General features: G+C 46.5%; 1 protein-coding gene across 4 annotated transcripts in view; it reads left to right on the plus strand.

The window, feature by feature from the left end:
* Positions 1-14,279, plus strand: part of CTIF (cap binding complex dependent translation initiation factor) — a 116,092-nt gene that overhangs the window by 67,772 nt on the left and 34,041 nt on the right. For 2 of the 4 annotated variants that reach the window (XM_050329934.1, XM_050329936.1), the window contains 2 exons: positions 4,087-4,528; positions 6,231-6,560. In XM_050329934.1, the coding sequence (XP_050185891.1) occupies positions 4,087-4,528; positions 6,231-6,560 (772 nt within the window). The remainder of the gene's footprint in view (positions 1-4,086; positions 4,529-6,230; positions 6,561-14,279) is intronic. The other 2 variants (XM_050329935.1, XM_050329937.1) reach the window with 1 other exon arrangement.

The following is a 14,279-nucleotide window of genomic DNA, read 5'->3' on the forward strand; positions in this document are numbered from 1 at the left end:
TAATCAGTGTCAGACAAGTCAATAGCAAAGCTGATCATGAGACACTTCCAACCCCCTCCTGTCTGGGAGTCGCAGAGAGTCAGAAGGTCCCCCCTGAGCCTCCTTTTCTCCAGGCTGAGCCCCCCCAGCTCCCTCAGACACTCCTCATCAGACCAGTGCTCTAATGTAACTCCTTACCTCTCAGTGTTTGCAAGAATTGCCAAACCAAATCTCCGTGCAACCGCCAGGAGAATGTAACCCCGTGTTGTCCTCCAGCTCTCCACATGCCAGACAAATGGTGGGAGCTCTTGGAGGACTTGACTCGCTCGGGGGGATACAGGCAGGGCTGACAGGACAGAGCAACTGTGTTTTAGACCACAGCTGTCCACGTGTCTGGAGTTATTTTCCCCAGCCTTGTGCCTTCCAGCTCCTTTCCTTGGGAGCAAACGATGTACTAAAAACTTGCAGGAATCCTGTATTTTCTGAGCACGTAGGCTGGTAATCACTGAGACAGCTGAAGCCTTAGATTCGTTTGCGTAGGCTTCTACAACGGAGCAGACATTTGTCAGACCTAAATTCTGTTGAAAGGTATCTTGTTTAGTTAATTTAATAAAAAAAATGGGTGGAGAAACAATAGCAGAAGCAATACCATCCTATTTCCAGCTTGGCAACCCTGAGTACTCAAAACGCCTTGGGTTTTTTTTTCCAGTTTCTTTGTGTCTCCCGGTTTCTACAATGACTGATGGCCAAATCCCCAATCCCACTGAAGTCAGGGGGAGTTCTGAACTGAGTTGGAATTCGGCCTTTGAAGTGAAAATAGTTATTTAACGTTAAATGGAGTCAAGAGATAAGAGACCTAGATTGTCTAGATACTTTTTCTCATAGCTGAAGTAGAGCCCCCTGTGAGGCATGCACAGCTAAGGATGATCAGAGGACAGGGGAAGGATTTCCCACTAACTGTGGCATTTTTCTGGAGTGAATTCTTGCTTTTCTTGGAGATGTTGCTGTGTTATTCAGGCTTCAGCAGTTCCTCCCTTCAGCATCTCGGACCTAAAAGCCTGGGTTGGGAAGTGCCTTTGTGTTCCTTCCTGGTCTGGTTCCCTAAGCTTGGCACATCACTCCAAGGCACCATCTTGGGACAGCACCTCAAGCTGCCATCTGTGCACCTGCATTCCTGCCCTTGGGCAAGCATGAGGTTCTTTCCATCAGCCGCCCACGGTGTGTGAATGGTGGAGTGCCCAGGTCCCCCTCTTTCCCCTTCCTGGGGCTCTGTATGTCCCCAGCTCCTTGGTCACACCTGAGAGCAGGGATGGGTCATCCCAAGCTCCCAAGCTTCGAGATGCTCTGCAGTCAAGAAACTCTTGAGGTCTGGGCCCCGTTCTCCCTGCTTTGGCTCTTCTTCCCCACAGATCCTATTTCTTCTTGGCTTTTCTTCTTCACTGGGGTGTTGGGAAGATAAAAGCACAGAACAAGTCTTTGCCTGAATGCTGGATGATCATCTACACCCCTGCCTGCTGCCAAGTCACGGACATTGCTCCTTGTTTGCCATTCTCCTTCCTCTTATTTCTTGCAGTTTGTTTTTTTTTTTTCCCAGAGTTTGTTTAACTCTGATGTTTTCCATCCTGTGGTCAGTGACTGCAGAGCTTTGGTCTGTGTTTACTCTGCCCCTTGCCATGGGGGTATCACCTTTTATCTGTTCTGTACAGTGATGGAGCTGCCTGTCCTCCCCTGTCCTATTGTAGCAGCCCCATACTGAACAATCTTGCACATGCCTCACTGGCTTAACTGGTTTGGTTTTTTTTTTTTTAATCTTAAACCTTTTTTTCATTCACAACCCTTAAATACAAAGGGTTTGGCTTATAATATTGTTATGTCTTTAGGAAAAGAACTGTCCCTGCATGCATTTCTTGTAGGAATTTACAACAGAGTTTTAGTTCCCAGCTCATTTTCCAGGCATTTTCCCTTACTTCTGTTGAAATTGAAGCCGTGTCTGTGTGTAACTTCTATAATTTCTATGCAGTATTTACAAATTAAATACAGTAGCAGACTGTCTGTCTTATAACCCAAGACCTGCAGTGCAACCAAAGAGTTAAACTCAGATGTTTTGAGAGACGAGCAAAACCACAGAAAACAAAATTCTTGCACACTTAAGCTTGTGAGGGCTTAGTACCAGATAAGGGTTTTAACTAACTTTTATTTTGACATTCCCTTTTAATAAGCGTTGCTCTTTACAGAGTGGTTTATGTGATTGCGTTACTGAGAGGAAACAAAGAAATGCCAGGAAAACTTGATGTGGAGGATCTGTACTCATAAAATGCTTGTAAGCTCCAGAAAACAGGAAAGCTTTTCCCATCTCTTTTTTCTTTTTTTTTTTTTTTTTTTTTTTTTTTTTTAATTCCCTGCCATTCAGCTTGCAAAAAAAAAAAAAAAAAAATCTGAAAAACCACACACTGAATATCTCAGAAAACCGGATCTGGTGGTCTGAGACTAAACACAAATTCCTTCCACTGCCACGAACAAGCCTCTTCGTCCCGTGTTTGCCAAACATGAGCCCTCGCTCTTTATGGTTAAAAGCCAGTTGGCCTCAGAAAATAGGTTTTAACTCCTGGGGATGCCAAGGAATACAGATTCCATGGGCAGATGGCTTTGGCAGGCGGGGTTGGAGGCTGTTGAGCCGCTGACCATTGAAATGTATTTGTGAATGGCTGCTTCCTTCGTCCAAGCGCCCTGAGCTGAGCGGTGCCAGTGATGAAAACAAAGTTAATTGCTGTGGGACGTGTTTAAAATAAAAGCTGCTATTTATCCGAATGGAGGTGAGGGTTTGGGGTAAGGGCTGAGGCTAAGCAGGGGTTTTATGGCTACCAAACCAGTACAGATGCAGACTGCTGTGGTCACCGCAGCGCTCACAGTTGTTTTCCCGTTTCTGGGGACGATCCTGGGGACGTGTCCTGTGCCACCCTCAAACACTGCTCCCAGCAGCCTTGTAAGGAGCCAGGCATTAAAACATCCCACGTGCTCTCAGAGCCAAGACTGAGTGTTAAAAAAGCAGCAGGCAGGCAGGGAGCTGGGGGTGTGCTTAGGGTAACCCTGCACTGTCCTGGGTGAAGGCAGCCAGTGCCAGGACCATCTCCATCTTAGCTGCATCCTTGATGATGGCATTCCAGCTCTGCCTTCTCCACTGGGGACAGCCACGCTGCAGCCTGTTTGGAAATCTGAGATGTCTGAGGCTGCCAAAGCATTTCTTCCATTTGACTGTTGTTTTTTTGGAGGCCTGCCATCTCGGCTACCGGTTACAGCCAGCACACAGGGGCTTGCTCACTCCTTCTGAGACATTGTAGTCTCTCGAGTAAGCCGTTTTTTGGGCAATTCCTCCTCTTTGTGGTTGTTGAACTTCCATGTCATCCCTTTGGAGCTCTGTGCATGCAGCCCTCCATCTGGAGGTTGTGGTCCTGGCTCCCCATGCTGCCAGAGCCAAGCATGGCCCTCAGCTTCTTCATCCATCCGTGTTCCCTGTCCCATTGTAGCAATGATGGAGGACATCCATAAAGTAAGGCCAAACAAAACCATTTGGTGTGGGCAAATTACCAGTTTACTTGACAATTTGCTTTTTAGTTTATTTTTTCCCACCTAGGGATTCCTGGTACACTCAAAATGGTTCACTGCAAACCCGTGCAGCAGCGTGCCGTGTTGGCAGGCAAGAGGAGCAAGTGATGCTGGTGTATCCCAGGTGTACCAGGAGCTCCTTAAGACTTCAGAAAAAAATAATTCCTGGTATTTCTAGCCTACCTGACTTCCTGCTACTCAGCTGGGCTAACCAGGTTTTCCCTGTTTAGTGTGGAAGTAACACAGAAAACACAGAAGCCTGGGGGAGTTTGTCCTGGGAAGCAAAGTCATGTTATTCCACTTAAGAAAAACTTCCAGCTGAAATATGACTGTTACTGAAAGAGATTTAGAAGCACGAGTTGGTAGGAGATTGTTAGATGCCAAGAAATTGGCTCCTTTTTTGTGGTCCCCTGCCAAGGGCCGGGCTGCCTGGTGGGACAGATGTGTTGACCAAGCAGAACCGTGGAGGAGTAGATGAACTTAAGACTTTCTTTGACTTTCCAGGCGACAGCAGAGACTTCCCAGTGGGAACAAGTCTCAGCAGCACACGGATCATCAGCAAGGTGGCACCAAACATAACAGGGACCACCAGAAGGTCTACCAAGGAGGCCAGGCCCCCCACTCCTCAGGCAGGACGGGCCACCACGGCTACAGCCAGAACCGGAGATGGCACCACAACCAGAAGCACTCGCCCAACGACAAAGAAACGCACAGAAACGCCAAAGAGACTGAGAATCTGAAAATCGAGGACACCTCGGCGTGCACGGTGCACGCCCCCGTGGAGGCGCCCCGAGGCCCGGAGGCTGTGGAGAAGCAGCCCCAGCAGTACCCCCCGGAGTCGGAGACCAAGCGGAAGGACAGCGTTCACGAGCGCGTCGGGGAAAGGCCCAAGATCAATCTGCTTCAGTCTTCCAAAGACAGGCTGCGGAGGAGACTAAAAGAAAAGGTATTATTTCTTAGGGGAACCTTGAGTTTCTGGGGTTTTTGTAAGAGTCTGGCTGTTGGCCATCCTCCACACAAAGAGTGAGGTGGGCTCAAGGGACCTTTCCATCCATGCACCTGACTTATCTTAAGCTCCTGGTGTCAGCACTTCTCATGAAGTGTCCTTGTGCTTCTTCAGGAGGCTTTTTATTGACACAGTTAAGGCTCCAAACTTGACTTCTTGGTTGAGGTTGCTGCCAGCCTGAGTTCTCCAAGGACTGGGAACTCTCTCCCTATCCATGGGGGAAGGCTTCCCCCTACCCTTGGGGAAGGCTGGTACACACACGAGCTCCCTCTTGGTCTGCAGAGCTCATCCACTTTGCAAAAAAACATCCGAAAAAGGCAATTTGTCTCTCTGCAGTTACAGAGCTAAATCCCAAGCTTTGCCTTTTGAGTGCTGAATAGTTGGACTCCGGTACTTTAAAGCTGATATCCATTTATCTCTGCAATGAATTGAAATGCCCTTATCTTTTCCCCCTTCCTTCCAACAACCCAACAATAACAAAACTATTGCATGCAAGTGACGGAGGAGAAATCCTTTTTGGAAACAATATTCAGCCACAGATTTCTGAGGAATTTGGAGATGATATCTCCATTTGCCCCCTGTGAAACTCAGATTCTTGAGATTCTTTTGTCAGACTGGAAAACGCATCCGAGAGGGTATCTCTAATGAGATTTCCAAAATACAGAGCAAAAATAACATGAACACATACAATTCCATGGGAGTGCATGCTGGAAATTTATACCTTTGAATGCATGAGGATTTACTATTTCTGTATGGGGCATGGAGGGGGGAGGAAGAGATTTTGTTAGTTATTTTTATGTTCTTTAAAGCAATGGGAATATAGCAAAGACCTTCAGTGTATTTGTATTAATGCTCTTCTTGAAAATTTAGAGTCTTATAAGGAACACATACATAAGCACCCACTCTTGGGTGGGTGCTGTGAACACACCAACTGCTGGTTGGTGTTGTCCAGAAAACTGCTACAGATTTATATTGCATAGTGCATTGTAAGATTGAGGTGGATGTGCAGAAGGGAGCAGACCAGAACATCCCAGCACGCCTTACACTGGGGAGAAGGGGCAATGCATGATAAAATGTTGAAAAGGAGCAATAATTTCTATGGTAATGATGTGAAGTGAAAAGTGTAACAGCCAAGAGACGGAAAAGCTGAGGATCTTTCTAATGCTGGGATTGTGTGACATCTTTGATCTCAATTTACATTCTTAAATGTGTATATTAAAAAGTAGGTATTTTTGTAGGATTGTTGTCTGAGAATTTTGCGAACATCAGTGTGCTTTCTAAACAGAGACACCAAAAATGTCCATTATCACGATGCAGAACCAGAAACTGGTCCAGGATGCCAAAGCCAGTCAGGGATGGTCAGACTTTGGTGTCCTGGCTCAGGACCTTCAAGGACATCTTCCTGAGCTGAGGGGGAGGACTGTGGGATGGAGTGCTGTGGGAAATGGAGAAAGAGAACATTTCTAGAGCAGGATTCGTTTGCTTGTAGCTTTCAATGCTGAGTTTGTACCATTGTGCTGCTAAAAGATGCTTTGTCTTTTCTCTTTTCTCTGTCTGTTTATATGTCTCCCCTATCCCCTTCCCCCTTTGCTGCTTCTGCAAGGACAAGGGCTGATATGTCTGTTTTTTCCTTGTGTAACAGACGCCTTGTCTTTCCCTTTTCACGGACCAGGACGAAGTTACGGTGGAAACCACCGACCCTGAAAAGAATAAAATGGACAAACTAATTGAAATTCTCAACAGCATGAGGAACAACAGCAGTGATGTTGACTCCAAGCTCACCACATTCATGGAGGAGGCCCAGAACTCCACCAACTCTGAGGAGATGCTGGGCGAGATAGTCAAGACCATCTACCAGAAAGCGGTGACGGACCGCAGCTTTGCTTCCACAGCAGCCAAGCTCTGTGACAAAATGGCCCTTTTCATGGTGGAAGGAACCAAGTTCCGGAGTCTGCTCCTCAATATGTTGCAGGTAAAGAGAAAAAACTAGTTGGTTAGATGCCTGCAGCATCGCCTCACCTGGTCCTGCCATCTGTTTGGAGCTGAGCTGCTTCCAAATTCCTTTTGAACCCAAGTGAGGAGAGGATGGAAGTGTACCTGCCATTTTTTCTGTGCACGGCTTTAGTGGCTACCACAGAAAATGTGGCACTGAGGGCATTGTCAAGTTACTCTTCATTCCTATTTCATGAGTTCTACGTGGAATTACAGAATCTCACACCAGGGCCTGTCTGTGAAATGAGTCAGTTGCTTGAGGCAGCATCCCCATGGCGTGAAGAGAAGTGAACTGGGAGGGTCTTACAGTGTGGGCTGCTAGAGTGGAGGGTCCATCTCAGCACCAGCAACACTAAGTGGGCTGTTGGTTGCATCACCCGGCTGAAGGGCTCACTCCTGGTTTCTGGTTGCAAACAAAACTGAAGTAATTTGTGTCTTCGCTCACTATTCTATGTGCCTTGTTTGCTGACGTAGTAACTGGTTGGTTGGTCTGCTCCAAAACCATCAGGGACAGCGAAGTTGCAGGAGGGCAGGAAAAAGCAGTGGCTGTGATAACTGGTCCTTGAGGTTAATGGCTGGACTTGGGTGTTCTTGGAGGTCTTTTCCAACCTAGATGATTCTCTGGTAGTGGTGGATGATGGGGAAAAAAGGCTGTCCTTGACTGCCCATGGTCTGCTGAGAAGAGCGTTTTTTACTGTAGCACCCATCAAAGTGGGAGTTGCTTTCTGCCTCTGGAGACAGAGTTGAAGCCATGAATTTCCATCCCTAATTTAATGTGCATCTCCACTGACCGTTCCCTCACACACACACATCTCATCTGGGGGACATACAGAGCTCCAGTTTTTTGTCTGATCTTCTGGAGATCCTCTCTTGGATGCTGTGCCTGGCTTTCTGTATGCTGAGTTGGCTTTTGGGCATCACAGCAAGAAGGGAAATAAGGAATAAAATTAAGAAAATCGATATTTAATGTAACCTAAGATAATTCTGCAAAGTTTCTGCTCCAGTTTTGCTTCAGTCATGGCTCTGGGTCAGTATCACTCCCTAACCCATTCTTTCTCTTCTCTGCCCTGCAAAGCCCTTGGGCAGCACACAAACCTGCCCGTTGCCTGTGGTAGCAGGTGGTGGCTTTTTTCCAGATCACTTTGTTTCCAAAGCTATTATAAATCAGAATGAGACAAATTGCAGTCAGAATCAGTCCCAGATTTAGCAGCAAGGGCTGGAGGGAGCTCTAAACCCTCTATACATCCCACTCGTCCCATTTCAAGTCACTCTTGTGTCTCTTTCTGTGTGGCCTAAGAAATACAAAATAAAGTCCAGGAAAGATGGCCAGGGGCAGCAAGGATGTTAGCAAAAAATCAAGGCTGACGGGAGTCCTAGGTTAGGGAGGACTCTTTCAATTTACTTTATTGTCTTGTCACAGCATTTCCACCCACGCCAACAGAGCCAGCAAACTGATTTATACTGCGGCATCATGGGCAAGAATGAGTGCACTGGCATTCAGCTCTTCACGGGATGAATGTAGGAGGATAAATAATATATCTCCTGTCTCCAGAGAGTTTCAAAGTGCTTCTCGGGAACATGTAGCCAGTCACAGTGTGATTTGGAGCATGGTGTCCACTGGGGAGAGATGGGGAGAAATGAAGTGCAAAGACTGAGCAGGGTGATCAAGTTCATGTGCTGAAGCAAGGAGAGATACGCAAAAGGGATTTGTTCAGCCCCAAACTGCACATCTTTTATAAATGTATTCATGGGGCAAAAGGTGACAGATCACCACAGGTCAAAAGCAAAGTGCAATGTGAAATTAAATAATTTAACATTTCCTTTCTGATAGTAAAGGGTTTTGACTTTCTCCAAGCACAGTTTCTCCTTCCAACCAAAACAATTGGATGCACTGACACGGATTCATTAAATACTTTGGTTAAGCCCTAAACCAGGAATTGTTTTATGTATTCAATCTTGATAGCTCTGGCTGGAGATAGGTATGAGGCATAAAAGTCAGTCCAAGTGCCTTGGTGTAAAATAAGGGGGTAGATTATCAATGTCAATATGGTATATTGGAATTGGTATATTATGTATTATCCATATCAGTAAGGCATATTGGATATTATACCATATTATGGAGCAATGTGACCATCCTGTTGATATAATAATACATTGATATCAATTATTATATACCCATATTTTATTTATTTGTATATAAAAATAAATATCGATTTTTACATATATATGTTTATATATATATATATATTATGATAGGTAGATAGGTAGATAGATAGATGTGGGAATGAGGATTTAACATTACCCAGCTCCAGTCTTGAATCCTCCAGCACATCAGATATTTTCCATCAGCCATTTCTAGATAATTTACCATTAATTGGAAAAAAAACCAAACCAAACCAAACCAAAACACCAAAATAAAAACCCAACCCAAAAAAACACCCCTTTAATAAAACGCCTGGTCCAGAGCAGGATTTGTGTCTCTCTAGCACCTTTCAGACTAATCTGATCCCCGGACGTAAGGAGCTCGGCTCGCTGGGCACCGGCGAGCTGGGGAATTACTCTGCCGGGGTGTGATAAATCGGGATCAACGTGATCCCCTCCCCGTGCTGCTGGCGCCTGGGGCTGGAGCACTCGCCCCCCCATCTGCTGCCGGCAGATGCTCCTGTTTTGTAGGGGCTTGTTTGTCCCTTTCCCTCGGAACTGTGATGGCAACAGCTCTGCCCCACCAGAGGATCTCAGAAATTATTGCATTAAGCTGCTGAGGTGCCCTACAGCATCCTGGTACCTATAGGCAGCGTCCCTGTACCTATAGACAGCGTCCCTGTGCCCCACTGGACCTTAACACGAGCAACAAGGCTTTTTGCTGCAGAACTGGCAGGAAACTCTCTTTTTAACCTGGCTCCTCTTATATTTTCACCTGTTGAGCTCATGCTTAAGGGTTGCACATGTCCACAGCTCATCTCAGGGGACTTGTTTTGATCCCAAAAGAGATGCCAGTGCTGCAGCACTGGAATGTTGTCGTATCATCCCCCTTCCTGCCAGCAGCTCCTCTAAAAGCTTCTCCCCCCAGTCAGCATTGGTACATTTCATGATCTAAGGGCATCAATCAGGAAAACTCTGGTTTGAATTTATCCCTCAGTTTGTGTTTTGGTCCAAAATCCTGGCTGAGTCTTGAGTTTGGGTGCTGTGAACCTTTCAGAAAAAGAGATGTGGAAAGGGGAGTCGTGGACTGGACAGCTGGTAGAGCTTGGGGAGATGCTGCCCTGAGGGAGCTGAGCACTGGAGGGGTCATTTGGCATCTGGATTGCCCAGCCTTGGCACAGACTGCCTAGGCAAGTGTGGAGGTGCTATTCCTAGAAGGATTTAAAAGCTTGTGTGGATGTGGCACTTGGGAACGTGGGTCAGTGGTGGACTTGGCAGTGCTGGAGGAATGGTTGTATCTGATGATCTTGGAGGGCTTTTCCAGCCTAAACAATTCAGCGATTCTGTGATTTGGGTTTGATTTTCTCCTCGCTGAGTTTGGTTTAGTGTTTTGGTGGCAGGAGTGATTTTGAGCTGTGTGAGCCCCTGGGATGGACCTGAGTGAGTTGGGCCTGGGGAGCTTGAATGGCTGGGGACGTGCAAGAACATCTTAGTGGACACGTATACAGTTTCTTCACGCCTCTAGAAATACATCCTTAATTAATACATTAAAAGTAAGTCTCCTGTGAGAGGTTTTTGCTTGTCAGTTTCACTCACTGGCATGTCCAGGCTCTTTTTTTTTTTTTTTTTTTTTTCAGTGGAGGGGTGTTAAGCAATGTGCCACAAACCCTTCACATGTAACATAAGTTGGAGTACTCCTCTGCTGGAACAACCGTGCTCTTTATAGCAGAGCTGTGTCTGCATCTGAGCTATGCAGAGCCAAGTGTATTATTAGAGCGGACATCACTGGGGCTGTAATTGTACACTGCTCCCCTTAGCAACCACAGCCAACAGCACATCAAACAGAAGGCTGATACCTTCTTTTAATAATAATAAAAAAAAAAAAGGCAAAAAAACCCACCCATCATGAAGTGAACATCCCAACACAGAGCAGCAGAGCCTGCCGCAGAGAGCCAGGGCCCGGTGGAAATGCCTTGGTGCCAGTGGAGAAGGGCTGGTTCTGTTGCATACCCTGTGGCACATCCTGCTGCATGCCCTGTTGGATACCCTGTGGCATACCCTAGGGCCTACCCTAACGTGCACCAAATTGCACATCCCGGTGCATATCCTACTGGATGCCCTAAGACATGCTGCGTGTGGTACATTATGGAATACCCTATGGCATACCCTACTGCACACCCTAATGTATACCAAAATTCCTACCCTGGCGCATACTCAGTGGTGCACCCTCGTGCATATCCTGTTGGATGCCCTATGGCACATCCTAACGAATCCCTTATGATATATCCTAATGCATTCCCTATGAAGTACGCTGTGGTATACCCTAATACATACCCTAATGCATACCCTATTACATACCCTAATACACATCCTATTGCACACCCTATTACCTACCCTATTGCACACCCAAATGCATACCCTGTGGCTTACCTTACTGCCTACCCTACTGCATATCCTGTTGGATACCCTATGGCACACCCTAATGCCTTCCCAATGGTATATCCTAATTCTTTCCTAATGCATACTCTATTACATACCCTAATGCCTACCCTATGGTATATCCTAATGCATGCCCTATTATATGCCCTAATATACATCCTATTGCACATCCTAATACCTCCCCTGTTGCACATCCAAATGCAAACCCTATGGCTTGCCTTACTGCCTACCCTACTGCACCCCTATTGCACACACTGTTGCACATCCTGCCACATTCTCGGTGGCATACCCTGCTGCACACCCACACGGGGTTTCTTCATCATCTTTCTTTAACCTCTTGGTGACCCAGAAATGGTCCTTACTTGGTTCACTGCTTTGCTTGGTTCTGGTTGTAGAAACATAGAATATCCCGAGTGGGAAGGGACCCTCAGGGATTATCAAGCCCAGCTCCTGGCCCTGCTCAGACACCCCAGCAATCCCACCCACCCTTTCCCTGAGAGAGTTGTCCAAATTCTCCTTCAGCTCTGGCAGCCTTGGAGCTGTGATCACTGCCCTGCAGAGCCTGTCCGGGCCCAACCACCCTCTGGGGGAAGAACCTTTCCCTCATATCCAGACTGTACATTCCCTGATGCAGGTCCATGCTGTTCCCTCAGGTCTTGTTGCTGGTCACCAGAGAGATCAGTGTCTCACCCTCCACCGCTCATGAGGGAGCTGCAGACCTTGGTAAGGTCTGACCTCAGTCACCTCTCCTACATGCTGAACAAGCCAAGTGGCCTCAGCTGCTTCTTGTTCTGCTTCCCCTCTAGACCCGTGAGACGAACTTAAATCCTGTGGGGTTTGGCAGAGGTTGCACTTAGGTTTTGGTGAACTCACCTGGGTTTGAGGTGGCGAGTGTGAGCATTTCTGGAGAGGCTCCACCAGGAAGATGGTCAAAAGTCCGTGGTTGTCATCCCAGGAGGAGGATGGACGAGGAGCGTTTAGGTTGAATCATTTCTTGGGATCTAGACATTGTGGCACGAGGTACTGGAGAATTCATGGATTCCCTTTAGGAAATGAATGTGCAAAGTGAAGCGTTTACCATGCTAAGCATGAGGATTTGGGAGGAACGAGCTGAAATCCTTCCTATCCTGTAGGCTTCCTCTTCCTCTTGGAGCAAACAACCTCAAGTGAAAGCAGCCCTTTCTGCATCAAAGGGGTTCTAAGTTGTAACAATAGACACTGTGGGAATTGAGACATGGAAGTTGGTTGGACTTGATGGTCTTAGAAGTCTTTTCCAACCTTAATGATTCTATGATATTCGATGTTATTCTAAGTAATACACTAATGGTTAATGCTGAAAGGCAGATTTTTTTCCCCTCCTTCAACATAATTAAGGTCTTTGGTGAGGAACAGTTTGTGGTTTGGCAGAGCTGGAGGCATGAGGATCCAAGCATGGCTGGAGAGCGTCCGACCTGTACACCATGTCCAGCACTGACTGCAAAAACCCATCGACCCCCCTTTTCCTGCGTGGTTTTAATGTAATTTGATAACAGATGGTCCAGTCTGTGCACATAAAACAGAGTGGTACTCCTTTTCTCTGGAAAGACATTGCCCAGCAGACACCAGAGAGGTTGGTTCACTGAAAGACAGGGAGGAATAAAAGGTCCCAAGGTCCCTGGAGCAAATCCTGAAGACATGAAGGTGTCACATGCCACAGGGTCCACTCACCCAGCTCCACAGAGCAGCACCACATCCATCTCTTTAATCAGTGTGTAAACCCAGTGTTGCAGCCTTTGATTACTTTCCAGAAGAGTTTGATGAGCTCTTCCCATGGTGAAGGGGTGATTCAATGGGGAAAGCCTCCCCAGCTCGAGCTGCTCCCCACAGCTCTTCAAGGGCAGTGAGGAACATCTCGGTGGTGAACCTCAGGGTTGATGTGTGCCTGGGCTCTGCCAGCCCCTCAAGAGCCCAGCACAAGCAGAGAAATGGCAAGTGGTGTTGCCCTTGCGTAAACACCTTCGTTTGGGGCTTTGCAGAAACTTGCAGAGCTTGGAAACCTTTTTGCCTCGCATGCCTCATACAGACAGCGCTGTCCTGCTTTTGTAAGCCACTGTGGGACTCTGCCTGCTAAGTGCAGCTTTGCAGAGATTTGTTTTGTACATGCTCAGGGAATTCAAAGGCAATTCTAAATTCATGCACACACATATATACATAGTGCTTGGAGGGGGACAGGGGTTGATGGGAAGCCCCTGTGGGTGGCTCTGAGGAGCATCCCGGGCTGCTGCATCCTCCTGCTCTCAAGCACGGAGAAAAAGAGTGGGAAGGAGAGTTGTTCGCCCACGCTTGTGTCTCTGAGGGTGTTCTGTAGTTCTGTAACAGGGTATTTATTATTTTATTTATAGAATCATAGAATAGAAACCTGAGCTGGAAAAGACCCACAGGGATCATCAGTCCAACTCCTGGCCCTTCACAGGAGACCCCAGAAATCCACCCTGTCCCTAAGAGCATTGTCCAAACATTCCTTGAGCTCTGGAGGCTTTGGTCCGTGACCACCACGCCGGGGAGCCTGTTCAAGGCCCCACCACCCTCTGGGGGAAGAACCTTTTCTTCATATCCAACCTAAACCTCCCCTGACATACCTTAATAAAGAGCCCCTTATTAAACTCCCAAATAATTTAAGAGTAAACTCATAAAAATGCCAGAGTACTTCTGAGCTCTTTTGAAGTCAATCTGGACATCTTTCCTTGTGGCATGACCTACGTGCATGAAATTCTACCAGCTTCGTGAAAACACACCTTGCTTGCATCAAGCTTAGACAGTCACATTTTGATATCAGCAATCTCTCCCCTTCACTGATCGCCTTCCTCCCTAAAAACACTATTCTCGGTACTTCATTTTAAATGTTGTTTATTGTTTTATCATTTTATTTTTTTTTTAAATCCGATCGTTCCTCATTTCGCTTATATGTTAGCGTATGCTTGCTTTTTGCATGTATTAGCATCATCTAACTTATAAGGTTAACGTTTGGTTTGTGTGGTTTTGTTTTTTTTTTTAATTCTTCTCTTTTTGTTTTGTTTTGTTTGTTTGTTTGTTTGTTTTGGTTTTTTTGGTTTTTGTTTTTTATTTTTTATTTTTTATT

The sequence above is a fragment of the Myiozetetes cayanensis genome, unplaced genomic scaffold (genome assembly GCF_022539395.1).
Source record: "Myiozetetes cayanensis isolate MyiCay16 unplaced genomic scaffold, myiCay2020 scf4, whole genome shotgun sequence".
Lineage (NCBI taxonomy): Eukaryota > Metazoa > Chordata > Aves > Passeriformes > Tyrannidae > Myiozetetes > Myiozetetes cayanensis.